Genomic DNA, 26857 nt, shown 5'->3' on the forward strand with positions numbered 1-26857 from the left:
TACCTCATCCTTAGCGAAGCCTCCTCTAACCTAATGGCCATCCTCCCCCACACACTGTTGTCATCTGGCGTCATCACCTAGGTTCTCCTGTCACCTGTGTTTGTCCCCTCGTTTTCTTCAGAGTATGATTCCTGACTGGATGAGGCTTCATTCCTGATTGCCTTCCCTACTGGTTGCTGTCCCTAAACAAAGAGCCTACTGGCTCCTAGGGGGTGAAGGATCTCGGGCCTGGAGTTCAAGGGGAATACTAAGGTTGAATGAATTTACCCCAGATTGACTGGTCTCAAGTCTAAGGAAGTTGGGCGGGGAAGATACACCTTTCCGCCATTTTTTTTCCTTCAGGTGAGTCAGGTGACTATACACTTCAGCAGAGGAATGACCTTTGCATGGCACTGATTTAAGGAAATGCACAGGCAACGGCTGTGGGAGGCTTGTCTTAGTAACCTGAAACACACTGAGCATGTGATCTGTGCCAAGCACTGGGTAGAGCGCTCGTCACTTACCACTTGGTACTACCCCACCAAGGTGGGCAGCCTGGGCTGCTGTGTACGGATGGCACAGATTCCTGCCTACTGTGCTCTTCTGAAGCCGGTATGTCAGGCACAGCTATCTACACTCTGCTTTGTAGAAACCAGCACCCTGGAAAGACTCCATACCTCAGGGATGATGTGTGAGAATATGGCCTGGATTCAAAATGGCCTTGCCACCTGCCACCTCAATGTTTCTCTGCCCTGTTTCCTCCTGTATGATGGTATCAATCCCCACCCCTGTTGTTGGGAAAGCATTACCACAGGCCTGGCCGCCAGCCAGGCAGCACTCCTGGAAGTATGAGGGAAGCTTCCAGAAAGCTGACCACCAACCAACCACAGCACTTGTTCAGGACCACAGATGAAATTATCATTACACTTGCTAATTCATGAAATCATATGCCCCTTGTTAGGCAGTCCTATCCCTGGAGTCAGTCTTGTTTACATCCATCACAGGAGGAGTCATTGGACCCTCTCCAGAATATTCGCCCCTCCCAGCCGGTTGTATGCAATTCTGCCCTAATTATATGCGCTCCTGGGGTCTCTAGGTGCTAGAGTATGTAGTCTGGGAAGGACTCCATCTGTACAGTGATGGAGCTGGGTACCGACCTTGCAGTGTGGCTGCTTAGGCTACTCACACGTCCTTCTGTAACTTCCTACCTAGGCTCTATGAGCAGCCTAGTAGACTCAGTTGATCTCCAGGGTGACCTTTGGTAGAGTGGAACTTCATTTGTCATTAGGACCTATGAAGAGGGGACTAGACACTGCTTTATCTCTCCTCAGGGAGAAAAATTCTTGTATCATTTCCTAATGGCCAGGTCCTGGAGGAACACCTTAGAATGTGATGTTACTGTATCACCGGCTGCAAGCCAACCAGGGGCATCACACACACATTTTTGGGAGGCAAGGGTCTCACTGTGCAGCTAAAGCTAGGCTAAAGTAGCCTCATGCCCATCACGTTCTCTTTGGGCCCTTTCTCCATCTTTATACACCAATGGCGATAGCCACACACCCTTCTTTACTACCCTCGCTCATCCACAGCCTGTCACCCAAGCAACGGCAGAACTCCTGGGCTCTGCAAGGGTATCCTCGGAGGGAGACAGATGGGGAAGCCTGGGGTCGCTTTGTGCCAGGATTCAAGTAACACGCCACAGCAGCACGAGTGAGTTTATTGCATTAGAAAAACCACCAAACACCTCTGTATTAGACATAATTAGAGTCCAAGGACGTCATGAAGGAATCTCTAAAGAACACACTTCCATTTCGTCTAGGAGAGGACGATGATCTTATGCTCCACTTCCCTTGTCCCCTGACCACTGGACCTCCACAGGGGTGTGTCATGTGACATCAACAACAGTACTCCCTCAGCTCACTTGTACACACCCAGGTGGAATCAGCTGGTCATTAGTAATATGCTCCTGAGATGTGTGAAGGTGGACGCGGGGCTCCTGGCCTGGCACTCCGGTGACAATGGATTTGCATAGGGGAGGGGAAGAGCTTGCCTCCCTGCAGGGTCTGAGAAACTGTCAGTCCTCCTATCTCCCTGCAAGCTATGGGCACAGGCATTGGCGCGGATGGCTGCCGATTCAAGCAATCAAATGACTAAGATTCTCAGGCAAACTTCTCAGAATAGCATGGCATGTGAGTCACTGCCACGAAGAGGAAAACCAGATGAATCTGGTCGTGTGGGAAAATCAGTCCGGCACCTGGCAGGAGAGAGGTGAGAGCTCTGGGTAGAGATGCTAGCAGCTGGGGCCAGGCAAATGAAAAAGTGATGGCTCTCAGCAACCTCTACCCACCCAGAAGCCAAGCTCTGAACACTCATCCTTCTGGGCCCCACTGTCAACAGACCCACAGTAAACAACCCTTATTGTTTCCACTCTAATTTGTTACTGCATTGCAAACCACTGAGTCTTGAGTGAGATCCATCTGACTCCAACCTTCAAGTTCCAAATCACCACCTGACGTCCCAGCTGGACTTGGCCCTGGTCAGGCAACAGGTCAGCGCTGAGGCAGACATCCTGATGAAGCCAACTCATATGGCTACTGGCAAGGTCTGCAGGGTACGGGCAAGTATGAGCCAGTAGCAGCAGCAGCTTCTCAGGAGGAAAGGCCTGCCTGAGAAGGAGCAATTGAGCTCAAGTTTCAGAAGTGGTAGAAAACCATGTCAGGGGCTCCCATGGATGTGGAACAGAGTCTCAGGTGCCTGCTCTGAGTCCCCTTCTCCATATCCTGTCAGTCCCCAAATTAGCTAGGAGGCTGACACCAAGAAAGGGAACATTAGGTTCCTCCTAGAGTCCAGATCATAGACTTCTAGACAATTCCTGCTGATGAATCCTAGCAGCACATCACTAGGAAACGGCCCACTCACCCCACAGACCTCTTAAGGTCAGAATGACAATGGAGATAATGTCTGTTCATGATACTTTAAGGATAATGTGAAAGTCCCTATCAGAGACAACTCTAAATTTTCTTGCCACCTTGAGTCTGCATCATTATGGTACTCTATATCAGAGACCATTTCTTAGAGGGAAAGATCATGTCCCTTAGCTGACAAATTCATACCGTTTCGGTGGCTAGTTCTATTGACTATAAATAAACTGATGCTATTATTTGCAGAGAGAAGGCCCAGGTCTCTGTCACTGCAGCCTAGACCTTCATTAAGGGGGGCAGGTCAAGTTATTGCTGAGGAAGAGCAGCTTAGGGGCAGTCAGAGAGGACTGGCACTAGGAGGAGGAGGAGGAGGAGAAGGAAGAGGAGGAATGGCTTTACCCTGTCTTCTCTGCCCCGATCCTCGCTGCCACTGTCCTTTGATCCTGAGGCTCTGGCTGTTCCAGCTCCAGCCTGTGGCCTTGTATGGGGAAAAGGGAGCAAACTTGTGGCTAAAGAGTTTATTTAGGTCGAGTTGGTCAGCCGACAGCTGGCCCCGTGTGCACCAGACCCTCTGGTTCATTTGCAGCTAGAGGGCGGCTGCTCCAGGGTTATGGACAGTATAAAGCTCACCCAGACCAGTGGTGGAGCACACCTTTAATCCCAGCCCTCCGGAGGCAGAGGCAGGCAGTTCTGTACGACTTGGGAGCAGCCTGGTCTACAGAGTTGAGGTCCAAGACAGTCAGGGCTACACAGATAAACCCTGTCTTGAACCCCTCCCCCCACCTAAAAACCCAAACAACCCCCCCCAAAAAAAACAAAACAAAAAAACCCAAAGAAACCCAAATAGCAAAACCAAAAAAACTCATCCAGGGCCCACAGGTGTGGGTGGAATGTGGGTATCCCTTGGAAAGGGTCCAGGACGGGGTTCTCCCAGATTGTGTGACTCTTGCTTTCTGTTTAAACAAGTACCCCTCTTTCTCCAGTGTAGAGGACGCTTAGACAACAGCGTCAAAAGTGAACTCACAGACAAGACAGCCTTAATAAATTAGTATAATACTATTAGAAGGGATGGCATTGGTTCTGTTTCTCAGGAGCATTGTCCTACGTGCAGCCTGACAAGCTCCTTCCCTGGGAAATTTAAAAAGCCGTCCCCGTTAGCTCTGATGTAAAATTATAAAATAGAAATCTGGTAGGGTTTGTTTTGTTTAAAAAGGAAAAGCCCTGGAGAGGCGGGCGGTCCCGTGCAGTCCTGTTAGCTTTGGCCATTGGGTCTGCCCACAGAGTTCCCTCCAGGAGGCTGGATCTGGATGGAGTCCAGGAAGGGCCGAAGTGCTTGTCCAAAGGGCCTGTGGAGAAACAGACATGAGCTGGGAGAGCTTTACAGCGCAGCCTACCCACAGACAAAATGGTGCCATGCAGGGTGGTCACGGCAGCACCATCTTTCTTTCTGCCTTTCTTTCAAGACAGTCTCTCTACAACACAGACAGTGGTTCTCAACCTTCCTAATGCTGCGACCCTTTAATATAGTTTCTCAGTTGTGGTGACCCCAACCATAAAATTATTTCATTATTGTAATTTTGCTACTGATATGAATCGTAATGTAAATAACTGATATGGGACCTAAAGGGGTTGAGACCCAGAAGTTGAGATCTGCTATTCTACATAGTCTTGGCTGTCCTCAAACTCAGAGATCTGCCTGCCTCTGCCTTCGAGTGCTGGAGCTGAAGGTGTGTGCCACCATTTCCAGCCTTATATATATTTTTTTTCTTAGTTCTTTGAGTATTTTATTTTTGCTTTTTTGAGACAGGGTTTCTCTGTAGTTTTGGAGCCTTGCTGGAACTAGCTCTTGGTCTCGAGCTCACAGAGATCCACCTGCCCCTGCCTCCTGAGTGCTGAGATTAAAAGCGTGCGCCACTGCTGCCCGGCTTGAATATTTTATACAATGTGTTTTAGTCCTATTAACCGTCCCTCCCAAACTCTTCCCAGATCCACCCTAACCCCTTGCCCGCCTCTGTCGCCTCTGTGTGTCTGTCCTTTTCCCCCATCAAGGCCATCTTGTGCTGCCCAAATATTCCTGGACACGTGATTTTCCGCTGGAGCATGGCAGACATAGTAAGTGTTACACTCTTGGAGAAAACTGACCCTTTCCCAGCAGCTAAAATGGCCAATAGCTCCTTGGGCAGGAGTGTGTGGGGGTTCATGTCCAGGTCTCCTCCCCATGCTGGGCTTTGGTCTGGCTTGTGTATAATGTCACAACCACTGGGGGTCCCTATGTTCAGCTACCTTGCAGTATCCTGAAGATACCGCTTTCTTATAAGCATGCGTGGCCTCTGGCTCTCACACTCTTTCTGCTCCCTCTTCTGCAATGGTTCCTGAGCCTGGGAGGAGGAGTGTAGTAGGTTCTTTTAGGGCTGAGGATCCGTGAGCCTTTTACTTGGCCAGTTGGGGGTCTTGTTAATCAGCATCTACTACCACACTGGTCTTCGTAAGGGGGCTCTCTGGTTTGATTAAGTGTTCCCTAAGGTCCCCAGGTTAAAGACTTGGCTCTTGGCCTGTGAAGCTTTTGAGATGTGGGGCCTATTGGGAGGTCAGCTGGTCACTGGAGAATTGCCCTTGAAGAGGAAAGGGGAACCTTAGTCCCTTCTCCTCTTTGCTTCCTGGCATCAAGTAAACAGCTTCTGTTCTCCCACCAGGAGAGGTTTCTTTATCACAGGTTCAAAGGTAACAATGTCAGGTGACTATGGACTGATACTGCTGGCTGGCAGTGTGTCCAACAGAAAGCCTTCCTCTTTATAATCTGATTATCTCAGGATCTGCTCCAGGAGCAGAAGCTGACTAATAATCTTCCAAATGTTTTCTGTGTGGTTTTGTTTTGGGTTTTTCAAAACAGGGTTTCTCTGTATAGCCTTGGTTGTCCTGGAACTCACTCTGTAGACCAGGCTGATTTGCCTGCCTCTGCCTCCTGAGTGCTGGGATTAAAGGTGTGTGCTACTACCACCGCCTTGTTTTATGGTTACTCCCAGTTCTCCTCCTCTGTGGGCGCTGCCATCTTCTCACTGCCGGGCCTGCTGAGCTGTGGGTGAACAGGGTGGCTACCCACAGCGAACCAGAGCTCTCTGTACTTGCTGTGCTTTATCCTTTGTCAAAGGGTAGGGCTTAAGACAGGTCTTAAGTAGTCTAGGCTGGCCTTGAACTCCTGATCCTTCTGCCTCTGCCTCTTAAATACTGGGATTACAGGCATGGACCAAAACCACCAGTTTACTTGTATCTTCAATTCTTTTGAAGAAGATAAAAATAATGTTGAAGATGAGGTAAAAAGGGGGAAGCTGAGGCAAAGAAAAAGAAGTCATGACGATGATGTTGGGAATGGAGATATTCCAAAATTAAGATTCTTCTAAAAAGGAACTGTTCTCCTGCGCACAGGGAATATTCAGGATAAATAGTCATGTGAGTTTGCCAGGAGTTGATGTCACTTTCTAAAGGACACCTGGATGGTTCCTGTAATAACTTAACTGGGAAATCACCATAAAAATGGGAGTCTGTCCAGATAGTGGTGGTGCACACCTTTAATCTCAGCACTTAGGAGACAGAGGCAGGTGGATCTCAGTGAGTTCAAGGCCAGCCTGATCTACAGTTATGGGTTCCAGGACAGCTAGGACTACACAGAGAAACCCTGTCTCAAAAAAAAAAAAAAAAAAAAAAAAAAAAAATGGAGTCTAGAAACTTTTTAAGATCACTGTACCCTTAAGTAAAGCACCCAGGAAGCAGGGCATAGGAATCTCTGTGCATCTGAGGCCAGTACAGTCTATGTAGTCAGTTCTAGACTAGTCTGGGCTACATAGTGAGAACTTGTCTCAAAAAATAAAATTAAGTGACTCACGATACACTCTGGGCACAAGTTTCATTCTCAGAGGTTGCTGCCCACTCTCCCTCCCCCTTTTCCAGACTGAATATGTAGCTCAAACTGGTTTCAAATTCATTGTGATCCTCATGCCTCAGTCTCGCAAGTGCTAGGATTCTAAGTGTGTGCCCCTGTGTCCAGGTGATACAGCCATGTTTGAAAATCCCCCTAAGATCAAGAGAATAAAGTATTTGTAAATGATCCAAGAGTTAAATACCAACCCTAATTCAGACAAAGACCCCACCCAGTAAGTAATAACAGCAAGAACATTTGGCTACTCAAGGATGCTCAGGGTCTCATGACCTGGCAGGGGTGTTGGGTTCTGCACATCTACCAGGAGAAGGCAGTCCCAGGCCTGAGAGTTTTTTTTTTTTTTTTTTAAAGATTTATTTATTATTATGTATACAGGGTTCTGCCCGCTCTGGAAGAACAGTCAGTGCTCTTAACCTCCGAGCCATTTCTCCAGTCCCATTTTTTAAAACTGAGTTTATCTGCCAGGAACCCTGTTGGTCAGGACCCAGTTCAGGAGAAACTGAATCAGAGGCAACAAATGGGCACTGTCCTAGAGTGGGCAGAAGCAGCTTGGTACAATCACAAAAGGGAACAATATGATATGGCTTGGGAAGATTGTGCTCTTTCAGGAGATGATAGGTGGGTGATGGCCCACAGGCCTTCCCAAGGTTGAGACCCCATCAGGGGCAAAGAAAACCTGTGCTGAGGGTGGTCTGCACTGTAAGTTCAAGCACAAGCAGAACTTGGTCTTTTGAGGGTGTCGAAGAGCTCAGGGTGTGGCTGACAAACAACAGTTATAAACTGGGTCACCCTGTTCCTCCAGATTCTGCCTTTGACTGAAGTCTGCATTCTAGATAAGGATTCTTATCTTCTGAGAAATGGCTTTGTGTTATCAGATACCAGGATTTTATATAAACACCTAAGTTAGGTCAAGTGGTTTCCTAAGTTCTGTGGTGGCACTTAAGCCTAGCTCCAGAGGCCTAGTGCACACTGGTGGGTAGTAACAATGGTGGCAGGTAACACCTAACAGGTCCTACTGGCTAGGAGGATTCTGCTATCACAGGGGAGGGACACTAAGTCTGAGGTTTTCCTGCCTCTTTTCTTTCTGAGACAGGGTGTCATAGCTCAGGCTCATCTCAGGAAGCTCACTGTGTAGCCCAGGCTGGTCGTACCCTCCTGACTGCCTCGGATGGGGATTTTCACAGTTGGCAGGCTCAGAAACAGAGTGGTCACACTTACGTGGAGAGAACTTCAGAGGGCAGGTCTGTGATGTAAGAAGGGATCTTCCGCCCTGTCAGGAACTGTGCCACTTCGTTGCTAAAGGTGTTACAGTTGTGTTCAAACAGGTTGTAGGCTTCTCCTCTGTTCGTGCGAGAAAGGGGGTGGAGAGCAGATGAGCAAGCCAGCATCTATGTGGACTGATGGTCACTACAGAGCAGGAAGGTGAGCACAGCCTTATGTAAAGACTATGGCCAGTCCTCTCAAACATCAGGAGGACTGTCTGCAGATCTGAACCTCTGAGAGGTGATTAATAAGGGAAAGATGAGCCAAAACCGTACCCTTTCTACATAGTTCCAGAAGCTTTACACTTACAACAGGACAAGGATCAGAGGTGAACCCTTAATAAAACTGAAAAAGATTTTTTTAAAAAAAGATTTACTTATTTTATGTATGTATTTATGAATGCACGTGCACGTGTGTGCCTACCTCCTGTGAAGGCCAGAAGAGGGGGTCAGACACCCTGTTACTGGGAACTGGACTCAGGACTTATCCTCTTAAGATATGCTCAACAAGTGTTCTCATCTTAAGCCAGTAGTTCTCAGCCTTCCTAACCCTGCAACCCTTTAAAGCAGTCCCTTCTGTCATGACCCCCAGCCATGGAATTATTTCATTGCTACCTCAGAGCAAATTTTGCTTTTGCTATGAATCTTTTTTCTTTTCCTTTTCTTTCTTTCTTTCTTTTTTTTTTTTTTGTTTTTTTTTGAGACAGGGTTTCCCTGTGTAACAGCCCTAGCTGTCCTAGAACTAGTTCTTGTAGACCAGGTTGGCCTCAAACTCACAGGGATTCACCTGTCTCTGCCTCCCGGGTGCCAGGATTAAAGGTACGCACCACCACCGCCCAGCCTGCTAAGAATCCTAATGTAAATATCTGATATGGGACTTCCAAAAGGATTGTAAACTAAAGGTTCACTGCTCTAAGCCATCCTTCTAGATCCTCCTCTGTATCCCCATATCCCCCACCTCCGCCCACCGCAGAAGGGTTTCTTTGTATAACCTTGTCCTGGAACTTGCTCTGTAGACCAGGCTGGCCTCAAACTCATAGAGATCCACCTGCTTCTGCCTCCAAAGTGCTGGGATTAAAGGCGTGCGCCACCACTGTCTTTTTTTAAATCATTTATTTTGTATGTGTGTGAAAACACAAATAAAGTCAGAGGAAGATGTGTGAGAGCAGGTTCTCACACCCCACAGTGTGGGTTTCAGGGATCAAACTCCGGCTGCCAGGCTCTATGGACTCTAATGAGTCCTCTTACAAGGCTTTCACTCAGGGTTCTCTTCCCCCCTCCCTCCCACCAGAGACAGGGTTTCTGTGTAGTACTGGGTATCCTGGAACTCACTTTGTTGACTAGGCTGGCCTTGAACTTATAGAGAAGGCATGTCCCACTACTGCTTGGCTAAGTTTGTCCTTTCTTTTTTTCCTTTTGAGACAGAGTCTCTAGCTCAGGTGGCCTTATGTAGCTAGGGATGACCTCAAACTTCTGATGTTCCTGCCTCCACTTCCTGACTGCAGGAATTATAAGCATGTGCCAACACACCAGTTTAGGTTTCTGTGGTGCAGGGGTTGAACCCAAGGCTTTGTGCATGATAGAAAAAGTACTCTACATCGTCAGCCTGAAGGAAGCCTATAAGATAGGTTAATTCAAGTTGGTATTTCATCCCATTTCTCCCACAAACCCTGTTTTCAATATTTAGGGAAATCCACTTGGCCAGAGGAGGTGGGGAACAGCATTCACTCGTTCTGCTCAGAAGGAACAGTGGCCCCTTTCTTCTAGGCACAACAGGAAGCATGCTGGGGTATAAGCCTGCTCTTTCTGTAGCTCTGCTGCTCTACAGTGACAGTGAATAGTGGTGGGGCCAGAGCTGAGCGTCGGGGACGGCTGCCCCGGCTCTGCCCCCAGAGTGTGAGTGTCTAGCAGTGGCGCACACAAGCAGCCACCACTCTGGCCTTACTCACCGGAACAGAGACTCCCCCAGGGAGGACAGGTATTCCAGAAAGATTTCTTCTGTGACTTCTGTGTTCCCCACATCAACCACAGTGTCTGGGGGCCCAAGCAATGTCCCTCCCTGAAAGAGTCAACCCAAGAAAGTCACTAAGTCACCATCTCTGTCACTTTTGCTTTCTCTTGGCTGTTCTGAGGGTTAGACCCAGGACCTTATGCATGCTAGGCAAATGCTCTATCACTGAGACCGCCAACACTCTGTTAACTCTTAAGAGGGGATCTATGAACTCCAGGCTATTGTCCCCATCTATTAAATTATTATGTAACCCTGGATGGCCTCCAACTCACTTGCTTCTGCTCCCAAGTGCTGGGATTAAAGGTGTCTACTACTGTGTCAGGCTTGAATTTCCTACTTTTTTGCTTTATGTTTTGTTTGTTTGTTTATTTAGTATGTGGTGTTCTATCTGCATGTGTGCCTGCAGGCCAGAAGAGGGCATCAGACCTCATTATAGATGGTTGTGAGCCTCCATGTGGTTGTTGGGAATTGAATTCAGGACCCCTGGAAGAGTAGTCAATGCTCTTAACCTCAGAGTCATCTCTCTAGCCAGCCCCCCTCCCGCTGACCCAGTTTAAATTGTGACTTTTAACACAAAACTACAAAACTCTATTCCAACAGCTTCGTTTTTAACTGCTGGAACACTCTTGTCATAAGAAGCAGACTATTTTCTCTTTGTGTTAAGGCTATAGAGTTTAGAGTTCAGCTGGCTGCTTGTGGGGCCTGGAAGCAGATTCCTGTGTGGGTGGGTCTCTACAATGTCCATGTATTCTGTTGCTAAAAAGACAGAAACCTATCTATCTGAGTGTGGTGGTGCACACTTTTAATCCCAGCACTCTGGGGGCAGAAGCAGGTGGATCTCTGTGAGCCTGAGGCCATCCTGTTCTACATATCGAGCTCCAGGACAGCCAGGACTACTACCCTGTCTCAAAAAAACATAAACAACAATAAAAAGACAGAAACCTGGAACCCGTGGTTTCCGTTTGTCCCCAAAATGATCACAAGATGATCACTAGGAGAGAACATGACAGCTGGGCTGCCACAGCAGACTGAAGGACAGGAACAGCAGCCAAAGGGACAGCCACAGGACATCAAGGAGGGCACACTCAGGAAAGCAGAACACTCCAGAACGGAGCTGGCCTATAAAAGCCATTGACTGACAGCCCCAGAGCAATTCCCTTGAGGTTGACATTGCTTTAGGCATTCGGGAAGGCATGGTGAGCAGGACCAGTTATTATGGTAGCCAGAGAAAAATTACCCAATGTTCCAGAGAATAAGAGGTCACTATTGCAACTCCTATTGTTCATTCATATGACAAATATATATTGAGAACTTATATGCAACATCTAAGGCTAGACAATGGGAGCACAATATATACAAAACATGAGATTTCTGTTTATTAAGGAAGGCAGGTAAAAAAGATCTATATACCAGTGGACCACAAGAAGCTGAAATTAGGACCAGGCTGAAAAAGTGCAGAAGGCCATTCCTTAGCACCTGCAGGAGGGGAGGGCCAGGCTGAGGTTTGTCGGAGGGAATCAACACCCAGCTCAGACCTGAAGGATGGACAGGCACATCCGGGTGAAGGATTAGGGAGCTATTCTGTAATTGGAGTATAGGGTTAAATGCCTGAGCTGGAAGAGGGCAGAGGTGGGGAAGCTACAACCTACAAAGAGGATACCCAGATGGGGTCAGCGGGAGACTCTGCTGAGCCTTTTAGCCAAAGCAGGGGAATACTTTGAAAAATGAAATTCCTTTAAAAAACAACCCCTAACAACAACAACCCAGCATCTCAAAACTCACCATGTAGGGCACAGTAGTAACCCCAGCACCCGAGAGGCAGAGGCAGGAGGATCCTTTTGAGTTTGAGGCCAGCCTGTTCTACCTAGAGTTCCAGGACAGTCAGGGCCACACAATCCCAGCGCTGGGTGACAACGGGGAAAGATCGAAGCTCAAGGTCATCCATGGCTACCTGGTGAGTTTGATGCAAGCATGGCTGTGGGTATCTTTAATTGGGCAGCAGAGGCAGGAAGATCTCAGAGATTCAGACTTAAAAGAAACCTGTTTCCTATATGGAGGACAGAGGGGCATCAGGCTAGCTTCATAGGTCTAGCCTAGACAGGAAGTGGTGAGGACCACAGTGAAAACTCTGGAGGGATGGGAAGAGATGAGAGAAAGACTGACTGGAGACACAGTGACAAGGCGGAACCGACCAGCTTCTGGGTGCAAGCATGCCCGTGATCCCAGAACTTGCCAGAACTTGGGAGGTAAAGGCAAGCATTAGGAGGCTCAAGTTGAAGATATTTGGCAGTACAGTGAGCTTGAGGCCACCCCCAGTCACAAGAGACCTTTTTATCCCAAAAAGGAAACACCAAGAGAAGTGACCAGGCTTAAGGAAAAAGACTTGTGATAGGTAGGGTGGTCAGTGAAAAATCAAGAATGACTTCCTACTTATGATATCAAAATGGATAGCTGGTCTTTGCTTGAGTACATCCCATGAGAATCCAGAGATGGCTCTGAGAGAAACAGTCTAAAAGGGACATGGGTATTAGAGTCAGAAAGCTCATGTGAGAAAAGGAACCCACAGGAGCAGGCTGACTGCAGAAGGACGGCAGCTGACTGGGTTAACTGGAAGGTCTTCCTGTCTCTCTTCTCCTCTCCTTTTCCCCACCCCCTGCTGAGGATGAAACGTGGGGATTGTGTGTGAGTGTGTGTGTGTTTGATACTAGGCAAGTGTTCACTGAGACACACCTCCAACTACTGAAAGCATTTTAAAGACTTTATTCATTCTTGGTCTTTTTTTTTTTTTTTATTTTATCTATTTGTGTGTGGGTGTGGGTGTGTATGCACACATGCAAAGTGGCCAGAGCACAACTTGCAGGAGTCACAATGTGGGTCGCAGGGATCAAATTCAGGTCATCAGACTTGGTGGGGAGCAAGTAACTTTCACCTGCTTTCATCTTACCATCCTATTTTTAATATATATTTTTTTAATTTAAAATTTATTTTTATGTACATAGTTGCTTTGCTTGCATTCATGTCTGTGTACTACCTACATGCAGTACCTGGAGAGGGCATTGGATCCTCTGGAACTAGAACTGTAGTTGTGAGCTGCTATGGGGGTGCTGGGAATCAAGCCTAGGTCCTCTGGCAGAGCAGCCAGTGTTCTCGACTGTTGAACAATTTCTCCTCTGAAGCTCTCTCTGTTCTACTACATCATCTATCAGAGCATGCGCACACATGAGCTCCAGTCAGAGGATGAGTTATGGGATGGTTCTCTACGTCTGTGCATGTTCTTGAGACTGAGCTCATGTTGTCAGGCGTGGTGACAAGCACCTTGACCTGCTGGGCATTTCTGCACTGCATTTCTGGGCACTAGGTAGCCAACAAAGACTTCAACTCCTGATCCTCTTGCCTGTACCCACAGGCACTAGGATTATAAAACTGTTCAGTTAAGTCTTTTTTTTTTTTTTAAAGAAAGTGTCTCTGTAGCCCTGGCTTTCCTGGAACTCTCTGTTGACAGGGCTGGCCTTGAACTCAGAGAGATTCATCTGTTTCCAAGTGCTGGGATTAAAGGTGTGTGCAGCCACCCTGCTTAACTTATGTGCCATATGAGGAACTAGCAGAGGCCAGAGGTCGTGGTAGAAGCCAAACTTCTCAGGCTATAGGAACCCCTCAGACTCTGCAGGTCAGGGGAAGACACTCACCGGGGAACAGCTGGAAATGCCGCCGCTGCCGAAGAAGAACTCATCCTTGTGGACAACTATAGAGGTGTGCCTGCCACAGAGAGGGACAGTGAGCCAGGAAACTTACAATTCTCCAAGACAAAACAAGTACATACTGCAGTGAGGATAATTTCTGCCCAATTTTATTACATTAGCCAGATAAAGATATGAACAAGACATACTGTGTCCCTCTAGATCTGGGATGATTATCTGGAATTGTCCCCAACCCCATACTCAAATTCACAGATGCTCAAGTCCCTCATCTAAAATGGAATAGGATATACACAGAAATTATACAAACCCTTAAGTACACATTAAATCATTTAAAAATGACACATAGTATCTAACATGACGTAAACATCATATAATATTTGCACTCCATGATTCAGGAAGTAATGATAAAAGAGTCTGTATGTTTAGGACAAGCACTTTTACTTTTCAGAACATTGTAGCCTTGGATGGCCTGGAGCTCCCCATGTAGACAAGACTGACCTCCGTCTCAGAGATCTGCTTGCCTCTGCCTCCCCTGCTGGGTGTTGGGATTAAATGTGTGTGCCATACTCCCAGCTAACAATAGGATTTTGACACTGTTTACACAAGCTAACTTATGCACAGGAGAATGGAGGGCACAAGAGTATAGCCCTTTTTTTTTAACATTTCAATTTGCAATGGGTGGAACTCGTGGACAAAGAGGGCAGACAGCACCACAGATGGAGCGTCCTCCCTCTGAACACTGACACTGGGGGCAGATGACTATTGTGGGAAGCAGTAATGGAAGGTGACTACCCAATAGGTGACAACAGCACCCTCCCTCTAGTTCTGACAAGTCTCTACACATGGCCAATAGCTTGGGAGGTAGAGGGATAAAATCAGCTTCATGGAGAACTGCTGTTTTACACATGGGAAATTGGGGTCCAAAGAGATGGCTCAGCAGTCAAGAGCACTGCCTATTCTTCCAGAGGACCCAGGTTCCATTCCCAGCACCCACAGGTGGTTCACAACTGTCTGTAACTTAGTGAGTATCATGGCATTCGATGCCCTTTTCTGGCCTACTGGGCAGCAAGCACATACATGCTACATAGATACACATAACACCCATACACATAAAAATAAAAATTAAAAAAATGTCAAGAAAATAAAGGCTATGGGAAATTAACAACAAAGAGCCAGGCTTTGAGCTGGGAGGTGTGGAGACAATGGTGTAGTGAGCTGCTCTGGTTCACAGAGCGGACAACATGAGGAGTCCCACCCCACTTACCAGATGCCTTCCAGTTGTTTCCCTGTGGAGAAAAGGAGAGGTTTAGCCATTTGGGACAAGACTGAACGCCCCCCTCAGCCTGCGTAAACTCACTTAAGCAGGAGACGATGGCTAGAGCCCTCCTGGAGGACTTTCTAGAAATACAGCTCTCCGTGGCAGCCCTCTGCTGCGACAAGGGTGTTGAGGAAGTTCAGAAGCAACTCTGCTTTATCAGAAAGCAAATAACACCGGCACACGTGTTTATGTCTGTTCTTACTTCCCATCTTGGGTTAAATCAGCTGACTTGAACGTCTCCGTGTCATCTACAGCACATCTACAGTAGAACAACGAAGGATGCACCTAGTTCCCATTAAGGTGCAAGTCTTCAGAAAACAATGGAGCCAAACTAAATGCTCTGTGTTTTTTAAAAGGCAACACACATTTATTTGGTGCTGGGGACTGAATGAATGCAGGTGTCTGAACATGCTAAGCACATGCTCACCCACTGACCTACACTCAGGGCCTATTATCCTATTCTTCTACCCACCAGCTACCTTCAGAAGCTCCAAGTCAAGTCAAAAGAGACACAGATAAATAATTAACTAAAACACAATGTTGATAAGCTCTGAAACTGTGGGAAAACAGGGTGCCATGTTAATAAAGATGAAGAACTACCTTCAAGAGCTTGATTTCAGCCAATGAAGGAGCAAGCAGGGGCAAAGTTGGGCGTATCTGCCAGAGAGAACAGTGTGCAAATGTGAAGATTAAGGTTTTGTAGGCAGAGGGCAGGAGTGGTGGTACTATACAGAGCCAGCAGGCCTGTGGCAAGGCAGGGTGCCTGCACTGGGTAGGACAGAACTTTTACCAGACTCACTTTTTTAAAAATAATTTTACATGTACTTATTGTGTGTGTCTGTGTGCCAGTGTATATACAGAGGTCAGAGGACAGTTTTCAGGAGTCAGTTCTCTGCTTCCCCCACATAAGCGCATCAAACTCAGGTTACAAAGCTAGCCATTAGGCACCTTCACCCACTGAGCTATCTCCTGGCCCAAATATAAGACTAGCATTCTATTTTTATTTTATTGTAGTACTGGGGATCAACACTAGGGCTTTTTGTATGCTAGGTGAGCATGCTACCACTCAGCCACATGTCTGAAGCAACATAGCTCAGGCTGGCCTCAAACTAAAAGCAATCTTCCTAGCTCAGATTCTTGATGCTGAGATAAGAAGAGTCACCTGAATGTGTGTGTGTGTGTGTGTGTGTAGTCCACAGGACTCCCCATCTTTTTTTTGACACAAAATCTTTTCTTTCCTTTATTTTTTTTGTTTTTTTTTTTTTTATTTTGTTTTTTGAGACAGGTTTTCTGTGTCTTTAGCTGTCATGAAACTCACTCTGTAGACCAGTCTGGCCTTGAACTCAGAAAGATTCTCCTGCGTGCTGAGATTAAAGGCGCATGCCACCACATCAGCAACACACAGAATCTCTTAATGAATCTATGAATCAGGTAGGCTGACTAACCAGAAAGCCCCAGAAATCCTTTTTTGACTACTTCAGTTGCTGGGGTTACAAGTCTAACACCTGGCACTTGCTGCTCTTCCAGAGAACTCAAGTTTGGTTCTCAATACATTATTCTGGCATTTGAAGCACCCATATACACACACACAACACAAATGTACACACGTACATATAAGTAAAGAAAGACAAATCTTTAAAAAGATGCTGTTGTAAGGGCCAGCAAGATGACTCAGCAGGTAAAGGAACCTGACATCATGCCTGATGACCTGAATTCAATTCCTGGGTCCCACATGGTAGAAGGAAAGAAGCAACTCCTGAAAGTTGTCTCTGACCCTCCATATGCATGCTACAGTACTTATATGCACGCACATTTGTGCGCGTACACATACACACACAGACTCAATAAACATAAGATATGTGGTAAGCTGGGTATGGTGGCACTTGCCTATATTCCGGCATTTGGGAAGCAGAGGCAAGAGGATCAAAAGTTCAAAGCCATCCTCAGCTACATAGTGGCTGAGGCAGCCTGGCCAGCAGAATGCTGTGAGATGTGGTAGAGAGGATGAGCTGGAGAGGAGTTAAAGAGCAGGTCAGAGGTCATGGGAAAACAGGGGAGACAACACATAAAGATTCAGAAGGACGAGGAAGGCAATGAAAAGGTCAGAACATGGGCGAACCTCACTCACTCACCAGGGTTATCAGTTCAAACGAAGGTTTACTGATTGCTAAATGTCACCCTCATTGCGTGCTCCAGGACCTGCTCAAGGACAAAATCCAGTGTTGCATGGAAGGAGAGCAGCATGCTTACACTCCCGCTGTGCTATATAAATTATATTTTAAACATGTATCTCATTCTTTTTGAAAATTTGTATTTGTAGTGGGGAATGCATACAGAGTCTTGTATATGCTAACCATGTACTCTACTACTGAGCTACACTCCAAGGCCTAGGTTTTTTTTTCCCCTTTTCTGAGGCAAGGTCTTATGTATTCTATGCTGGCATCTAACATGCTATGTAGCCAAGGATAACCTTGAATTCTGATTCACTTCCACCTTCTGGGATTAAAGTCATATCACCCTACTTGGTCTATGTGACCTAGGGATCAAGCCCAGGTTTTATGCGTGCTAGATAAACACTTTGCCAGTGGAGCCACAGTCCCAGACCTATTCACATGTTTTAAATGTTACAGTGTACATTTATACTCATTTTTAAAAGATGAATAACACCCATGTTTTGAGTCTTTAATCCCAGCACTCAGGAAGCAGTGGCAGATGGATCTGAGTTTGAGGGCAGGCTAGCCTACAGAGCGAGGTCCAGGGTAGACAGACCCATGTTTTGTCTAGTATAGAAAGACAAGACAAGATGTGAAGATGAGTTTGTGGGTGATGTTCAGGTAGAGATGTAAGGCTTGCCGTGTTGGAGCCCACCCTGGGGAAGAAAAGCATGAGGTCTTGGCAAGATGGCAGGTACGGGGAAAAAGCAGGCTGCATTGAGTTTTAATTTTTTAGGCAAGATAAGGATGGGAGGGGCTGAGAGATGGCTCAGCGGTTAAGAGCACTGCCTGCTCTTCCTAAGAGCACTGCCTGCTCTTCCAAAGGTCCTGAGTTCCATTCCCAGCAACCACGTGGTGGCTCACAGCCATCTGTAATGAGATCTGGTGCCCTCTTCTGGCCTGCAGGCATACATGCAGACAGAATACTGAGAATACTGTACACATAATAAATAAATCTTAAAAAAAAGGATGGGAGAAAGTGAGGTGGGATAGCAGTATGAGCTATGAAAGCAGGGCATAAAGTCCTTTGGGAACCTGAATCAGACTCAGTGGATATTAGCACAGCATAGAGCAGATTATTTCCCACTGAGATCTCCTCAGCAAACTGGAGAGTAGGTAGTCACATGGCTGTGTGTCTCTAAGCTTACTGGCATCCCACACATTCATTCTAAGGCTTATGGAATATGGATGTGGGAAACAAACAGGAGGCATGGGTATCAGCTCATGGATGGCAGACGGTGTAGGACAAGGTATGCTATTGCCAGCCTTCACTGTCCAGGGGCATAGAGGTACATAAAAGTCTTGGAGTAGCACACAACCTATTCTCATCCATGGAGCTGGAAGAAGCATAAACAGACACACAGGCCACCAGCCCCAGTACTGCTGCTGCTATGCAGTGCCTATTAACAAGAGTTTAGTGGATGGCGATGACAGAACTCCTGAGGCACAAGCCTCTTTGTAGATGGCGTTTGTCTCACTTTGGTAGGGAAAAGAACACATTAGCTCTATGGTATAGATCAAGTGCAGCCCTGGTTCACTCCACACAACCCTCTCCTAGCAACAAAGTATTTTAACTGGCACCTTAACAATGAGATGCTTACATGTTACCTGGAAAATGCTGTGTATTCTCTGGGAAAAAGTAAAAGGAAGCACGTGCATCATGGAGCCCTCCGCCACCAATATTATAAGAAAATGCCTATTAGCAGAAGGGTTTACCCTTTTTCTTTGTGGGGAGGAAAGGTGTGCCAGGAAATCACACCAAAAAAACCTGGGGGTGAAGCTCAGTGGTAGAGAACTTGTCCTACACTATGCACAAGGCACCAAACTCTAACCTGAGTAACAGAAAGTAATAATTTTTTTTTTTTTTTTTTGGTTTTTCGAGACAGGGTTTCCCTGTAGTTTCTAGAGACTGTCCTGGAGCTAGCTCTTGTAGACCAGGCTGGCCTCGAACTCAGAGATCCGCCTGTGTCTGCCTCCCGAGTGCTGGGATTAAAGGCGTGCGCCACCACCGCCCGGCCTGGTTTTTGGTTTTTTGAGACAGGATTTCTCTGTAGTTTTGGAGCCTGTCCTGGAACTAGCTCTTGTTGATCAGGCTGGCCTTGAACTCACAGAGATCCGCCTATCTCTGCCTCCCAAGTGCTGGGATAAAAGGTGCGCCACCACTGCCTGCCATGTAATAACATTTTCAAAGGTAGGTTTAAAAACACTTAGCAGGGGCTGGAGAAATGGCTCAGAGGTTAAGAGCACTGGCTATTTTTCCAGGTCTTGAGTTCAATTCCCAACAACCACAAGGTGGGTCACAACCATCAGATAATGAGATCTGGTGCCCTCTTCTGGTGCGTAAACAGAACATTATATACATAATATGTAAATAAATAAACACATCTTTAAAAAATCACAATAACAACACAATAGTGTAGTACGATTCTTTAAAGTCGGTACAGGAATTTTTTCTAGTGTGAAAATAACTATAGTCAGATGTGATAATACACACTTGTAGTCCTAGAGAACTGCTGTGCAACCAGCCCGAGGCACAGCAGAGGAAGCCACATAAACCCTTTCCCCCACAAGTTGCTTTGGTCATGAAAGTGTTCACCACAGCAACAGTAACCCTAACTAAAACACTGTTTGTTTGTTTTTCTTTTAACGACAGAACTGGACTTTATTGTAGAACCCAACATAGGAAGGCTGATGTCTAGTGAGTGTGTTAAACATAAGGTGGCTGCAGATGTTAAGCAGGAGTATGCAGAGATGCAAGCTACATTCATTTGTATTTTGCATAATAAGGATGCAGAATTGCTATTCCCTCCTTCCCTCAGTGGATATAGAACAGTGAGCACACAATGAACAATAAAGACAAAAACAAAGCACAATAGACTGCGTAAAGACATGAAAGAAAAAAACAAAACCCTCTCTCAGACCTGAATAAATTCTAGTTAATCTCCAAGTCTGAGTCATTCCTATAACCAATACTGGGAAAGAGGATATAGTTCAGTGAGGCCCTGGTTTTCTGCCCGACACCACACACATGGGTGCTCATAGCCCTGAAGGAGCACCCACTCTCGGCAGTCACTGGGGGTATTCTGGGGGCAGTCTTCTGCCTCAGAAGCTCCAGAACCCTGCTGAAAAGACAAGTAGCTGCTGCATTTATCTTGGCATGCAACTGTTATCCCTTTTATATGGTTATTTAATTTTATACACGCATGCACATTGCTTTTCAAGAAATTAACACCTAGAGTAAAGAGGCCCTATTGCTATTGTGCTAGGACTAAATATAAAGACCCAAATAGTCACTAGATTGCACTCTGTCGAGGACACAGGTTCAGTGATTTTTTTTTCCCCAAACAATGGTCTCATATATACTAGCTAGGCAAGCTCTCTACCACACAATTTCCTAGTACTTTAACCTGGGAACAATTTGATGAGCTTCTAAGAGAAAATAATTGTGAGTTAGAAAAGAAACACGAAACACCTGTTATCCTAGTTAAAAAACCAATTTCAGAGCTTGGGAGATGGCTCAGTGGGTAAAGGCGCCCATTATGCAAGCCGAGGACTGAGGCAGTATGATGGGAGATCAAAGCCAGCCTAAACTGCATGAGGCCCTAACCTCCCACTCCTCCAAAGCCTCTGCATTTATCTCTATGCATTTTTTCACAAAAAGAGGTCAGGGCATTTAAAGAGTAGCTAAAATTATTAAGAAGAGCTAAAGGACAATTCTAATAGCTAATTCTATTAGCCAAACAGTGATATGGGGAGAAAAGGCACAAGCACGCTGTCCTCTCAATTAGAATGCTAAGGATAATTGTGAGACACTGCAGAATACAAATACATTTGCACGGGAGACATATGTTCTCAAAATAGGACAGGACAGGGGCCGGAGGGATGCTCGGTGGTTAAAGAGCTTAAAAGGGTCCAAGTTTGGGTCCTGGCCCCCACGTCCAGTGGTTTACAATCCCCTGAAACTAGAGTTTCAGGGGATCCAATGCCCTCTTCTGCTTCCATGGGCACCAGCACACAGGGCATGCTTGTATAACTAGAGCTTTTATTTACTATTTCCCCAGCCCAGAAATGTTTGTTGTTGGTGAGTGTATGTATGTGTTTTGACTTTTTGTTTGTTTTTCTTGAGATAGGGTTTCTTTGTGTAGGCCTGGATGTCAGGGAACTGGCTTTGTAGACCAGGCTGGCCTTGAACTCCTGGAGATACACCTGGCTTTTTAAATTTTATTTATTATTGTAGTATATTCTCACATGTGTCATACAGGCAAACATAAATAAAACTTAAAAAAAAGACAGGATAATTTGGTGAAGTCTAAGTCTGCGTTATTTAAGTCAATCATGAACTATAACAGGATTGGAAAAGGCCTTGAAGTTATTATTTTTTTAAAAGATTTTTTTTATTTATTATGTATACAGCGTTCTGCATGCCTGTATGCCAGAAGAGGGCACCAGATCTCATTATAAGGACCTGGGAGGCACCATGTGGTTGCTAGGAATTGAACTCATGACCTCTGGAAGAATAGCTAGTGCTCTTAACCTCTGAGCCATCTCTCCAACCCCCTGAAGTTATTATTTTTAAAAGTAACTTTATTATTCTTTATGTGTACAGGTGTGCACCTGTAGAGGTCAGAGGAGTGTCAGATCCCCTGAGCTGGAGTTACAGGCGGTTGTGAGCTGGCTGACATGGGAGCTGGGAATAGGTCCTCTGCAAGAACAGTACACGCTCTTAACCACTGAACCATCTCTCCAGCCCACGGATCTTATAAGAGGAAATTCAAAGACCAAAATGTGACATGAATTTGCTGTGGAAAACGGAGGGCTACAAGGGACGGGCACAGCGCTAGAAGAGCAGCACACACGCGGAGCCCAGATTTCTGCTCAGCAGATCTCAAGACATCTAAGGACACCTTCAGACATTTAAGGAACCCACTTTACAGTAGCCGTAAGGGAACACATTACTTGGACAGCATGTATTAGCCAAATGGTGGTGAAATAAGCTGTGTCCATAACCCAGATCTCCCAACTACCTGCTGTGTGACTTGGAGCAAATTACAAGACCTATTTCACAAAGGCGTGGTAAGGATTCCAGTGTGTGTGACTCAGGAAAAGGAGTGGGGGGTGGCTTGTGACAAGGTCTCAGCTACTCTGCTATATTCTAGAATTCCTTTCAAAAATAAGCAAATAAACACACCAATTTCACCACATTTACCTATGTGTGTGCGTGTGTGTGCAGAGTGTTGCACCTGTGCTGGAGAGAAGACAACTTGTTGGGGTTGCTTCTCTCCTTAGGTTCTGGGACCAAAGTTAGGTTGTCACGCTTGGTGACAAGTGTCTCAACCCAATAAGCTGTCTTGCTGGCCCATACAAAAGTTTTTTTTAAGTTTAAATATATTTAAATAAGAAATCAATCTACAGGAATTAACTGACTTGGGGTATACCTAACTTTAAGGGTGGTGGTATCTGAAAGGGAAGAACAGAAAAGCAATGCCTATTTCCCACTTTTGAAGAGGGCATCAGACCACTTGGAACTGTGGCTTTACTGGTGGTTTGAGCGGCTAGATGTGGTGCTGGGAACTGAACTCCAGTCCTCTGCAAGAGCAGCAATTGCTGTTAACCACTGGGCCACTTCTCCAGCCCATTGGTTTATTGATTGACTGGCTTGTACGTATGTCTCCTTGTCTGCACTTACACTACTGCTTACAAAGGCTAGAAGAGGGTATCTGGTCCCCTGAAACTAGAGTTACAGAAGCTGTGAACCATCCCATGCGGCTGGTGGGAACTGAACCATGTCCTCTGCAAGAGCAGCATGTGCCATAACTATTGAGTCATCTCTACAGTTGATTCGTTTTATTTTTGTTTGTTGAGACCGGGCTTCTCTGTGTAGCCTCGACTGTCCTGGAACTCACTATATAGACCAACCCAACCGCGAACTTACAAAGACCCATCTGTTCTGCCTCCCAAGTACTGGGATTAAAAGCGTGTGCCACCATGCCCAGTTTATTTTTAGAGTTTACTGAGTACAACTAGAGCACTGCCTGAGCACACATTTAATCCCAGCACCCGGGAGGCAGAGGCCAGCGGATCTCAGAGTTCAAGGCCAGCCTGGTCTACAGAGTGAGTTCCAGGGTAACCACGGCTGCACAGCGAAACCCTGTCTCAGAAAAATCAATAATAATAACAACAACAACAACTGACTACTACCAAAGCCCTGCCTGCCTTGTTTTTGCTTCTTAGAGACAGGTTCTCACTCTGTAGCCCCAGTTGGCCTCAAATTTGTGCTAATCCTCCTGTCTCAGAGTACTAAGACCTACCTGGCTTTTCCTAAATGTCTTTAACATTAGAAAGTAACGACTATTTTTGCTAACTCTCCCTTCCTTCATTTGTAAAAGGTAATAAAAATACAGGAAAAAGAGAATAAAATTTGTGGTAAGGCTGTGACCTCTGACGTGCCGAGTTAGTGAAGTTTCACGTTTGCCGATGCCTTCTACAGCATCACATCTATTTAAAAGGACATGGGTGCAGGGCTGTAGCTCGGTGGTGGGGCGCTCACCTAGTAGACTAGATGTGCCTGGGTTCAGTCCCTAAAGGCTAAGGGTGGCTGGCCAGTCTATTACTTCATCTGTCTTATATACTTCTGCCTTGACAACCACACTCCACAGAAGCATTTTTCAGCCCCTCTGACAGCCAGGTTTTCCTGCTCTAGATCTTGGCTGGTCAATCCTTTTATCTAGAGAACTCTACCTCCCTCACCATCTTCTATGGATAGCTTCTTCTTCCTTACCCTATATTTTCATTTTAAAAAATTTTGTTTTTTTGAGACAGCGTTTCTCTGTGTAACTCTGATGCCTGTCCTGGAACTCGCTCTGTAGACCAGGCTGGCCTCGAACTCAGAGAGATCTTCCTGTCTCTGCTTCACAAGGGCTGGAATTAAAGGCATGTATCATCACTGCCCGGCTCTGAAACTCTTATTTAAAACCTAATTTCTCTCATTTTCTATCTTGGCATTCAGCACAGATCACAATTTGTGTGTGTGTGTGTGTGCTCTAAGATTGCAAAAAATCTCTGTTGGTTCTATCCACCTGATAAACATTAAACATCAGCACATACTAAGCCCTCTAATATTTAAAGAATTTGTCCAATGAATGAAACATCAATCTCTTGTGTCTTTTTCAGCTAAAAATAATATTCTTTTTTAGATATTAGGACAAAAGAATAACCAGTATGGGGGGTGGCTTTATGGGTCTAAGGAGACAAATAATGCCTTCCGGTGATAAAACTAAACCAATGGCTCCACTCCAAGGTTCAGTTAGAACCTGACTGACATTACTAACGACTAGAACTCTCTCAGTTTAAAACTAGAACTCTCTCAGTTTAAAAAGAAGAAAGAGACGTTTTGCTTTCAGATTTGCTAACGTTCTTCTTAGGTGTGCAGGAGTCTGAACTCAGGCCTTGTGCACGTTAGGCAAGGCCTCTACCACTGAGTCACACCTGGATCCTAAGCCCTGCCAACAACCCATGACCCAGGTCCAAATCTCTCTTCAACAATGGAATGGGTTGGCCACGTGAGAAAGATCTGAAACACTCATTAAAAAGACACATTTCCAAAAATTCTGGTGTAGTGTTCGTGAAGCATGGCGCTATGATCCACGCATTTAAAACTTACAGACATGAACAGGTATTTAAACAGTAAGGAAACTTTAGGGGAGAGTTTCTCTTTCACTCTGGGACGGTTTTCATAAATTGCCAGATACCTGTTTCTCTGGTAGAGGGACTGTTTTAACCTCCTCTCTCTCTCTCTCTCTTTCTCTCTGTTTTCTTTTGTTACACTATGTAGAACTAGGCTATGTAGCTTAGGTTATTGGTCTTGAACCCACAACCCTCTTGCCTCAGCCTCCTGAGTACTAGGATTACAGGTGTGCCCCACCACAGTTGGCTCTAATAGTTTTTTTTTTCAATTCCATTTAACAATGTATGTTGGAAATGAACATATCTGTTTTTTGTTTCAGTGCCAGAGAGCAAAACCAGGCCTTGAAGCATGCCAAGCAAGAACTCTACCAGAGGGTGAGTTAGCTGTGCTTTTAACAAACATTCTAGATGATTCTGAGGTGAAGCCAATTTTAGAAAGCACTGACTGGCCCAGCGTTGGGGAGTTAAGTTCAACTCAGTGCCATGTCACTAATGGATGCCTTAAAAAGTTGCCTGGCTCCCTTTCTCTCTGTCCCTTGTCCTCCCTAAGAACTAAGCCTTTCACCAGGAAATACTAGCTATTCAAATGAACGATACAAAGCCAAGTCATTTTCAATCCTTGAAATCCTTTCCTGTCCGTCATTACCTGAAATGACAAACCTGACAAGGCCTATGTGACAGACATTTTGGTATTTGAGTTGAAACGAAGTTGTACCTACACGGAAGGGCTGCTTTTCTCTCAGCATTAAAACATTCCAACTGAACACAACAGAGAATTACCTTACCGATACAACAGCGTACCGACCTCCCCAGAATTGCTTGCTTTTTTTTTTTTTTTTTTTTTTTTTTAACCATCGGGTCAAAAGCAATTAACCGTTGAGCGAAGACTACCTTGTAGGACGGGCTGTGATTAGTTCCAAGTTCAGGCTCCGGCTGACCTAACTTGACCTAACCTGGAACCGTGCGAGGGCACAGGCCCTCTAGCGCTCCCTTCCTTCCCATATACTCCAAGGACTGCAGAGGGAGTTTCCTTCTGGCGCGGAGGGCAGAGACTCCGAGGGCCACCCGAGAATCTCCTCTGCAGTGTCGCTTCCACCACCAGGGACACGCGCTGGAGGCATCCTCACTTTCTCGACTTGGAGCCAAGGAAGGCGTGTAGAGGGTTCCCCAAATGCCAGGGAACCCGCCAAGACCAGTCGGCTTACCCTAGTCCCCTAGCTGAAGGGCTTGCTCCCAGCCAGAGCATATGCGTCTCCTTGGATCCGATCAGGAAGCTGGAAAGGGGGGTTAGGGAACCCCACCCCACTCTCACCCGTGGGCCCCTCTTCCCGTCTCGGCAGAACTTCCCACTGACCCCGGTCCCCTCACCCAGCATGATGGGGCTGAGCCGCCGGGCCAAGCCCTTGGACAGGTCGTACACGTAGAGCTTCACAGGATAGAGATTCGGCGGCTCCATCAGGACCCGTGGCGGCGGCCACGATGGCCCTCGGGCACCCAGTAGCGACTTGGACCTTCCGGTACCCGACCAGGGTGGGGAGAGGAGGGTGCGGGGGACCGAGCCCGGGCCCGGCCTGAGGGCGGGGGAGAAGCGGCCCTGCGCTACTCGCGCCCCCGCGCCCGCGACCAGCAACGACTACTGTGAGGTGACAGAGAGAGATCCCAGAGACTCCCCACGCAAGGAACAGGGGGCGGGGGCGGGGGCGGGGACGCACTTTCGCGCATGTGCGTTCGGCGCTGACGGGCTGCGGGGGCGGGGCTTCGAAGAGAGGGCGGGGCTTTCCCTGCCCGCGCGCGATCTAGTTTAGGTACAGGGGTGGAAGCCACAGATGGGGACGGCC

The 26857-nt window shown here is 46.5% G+C and overlaps 1 protein-coding gene across 1 annotated transcript; it reads right to left on the bottom strand.

Annotated features, from left to right (window-relative positions):
- Positions 1 to 1680: 1680 nt before the first annotated feature.
- Positions 1681 to 26703, bottom strand: Desi1 (desumoylating isopeptidase 1). Its single transcript, XM_038342028.2, has 6 exons — positions 26388 to 26703; positions 15070 to 15091; positions 13794 to 13863; positions 10046 to 10155; positions 8053 to 8175; positions 1681 to 4246 (listed from the first exon to the last, which is right to left on the bottom strand). Exons 1-6 carry the CDS (start codon positions 26473 to 26475, stop codon positions 4153 to 4155), a joined length of 507 nt encoding a protein of 168 aa, XP_038197956.1. The 5' UTR covers positions 26476 to 26703; the 3' UTR covers positions 1681 to 4152.
- Between the last annotated feature and the right edge of the window lie 154 nt (positions 26704 to 26857).

Source organism: Arvicola amphibius, chromosome 9, assembly GCF_903992535.2.
Source record: "Arvicola amphibius chromosome 9, mArvAmp1.2, whole genome shotgun sequence".
Taxonomy (NCBI): Eukaryota; Metazoa; Chordata; class Mammalia; order Rodentia; family Cricetidae; genus Arvicola; species Arvicola amphibius.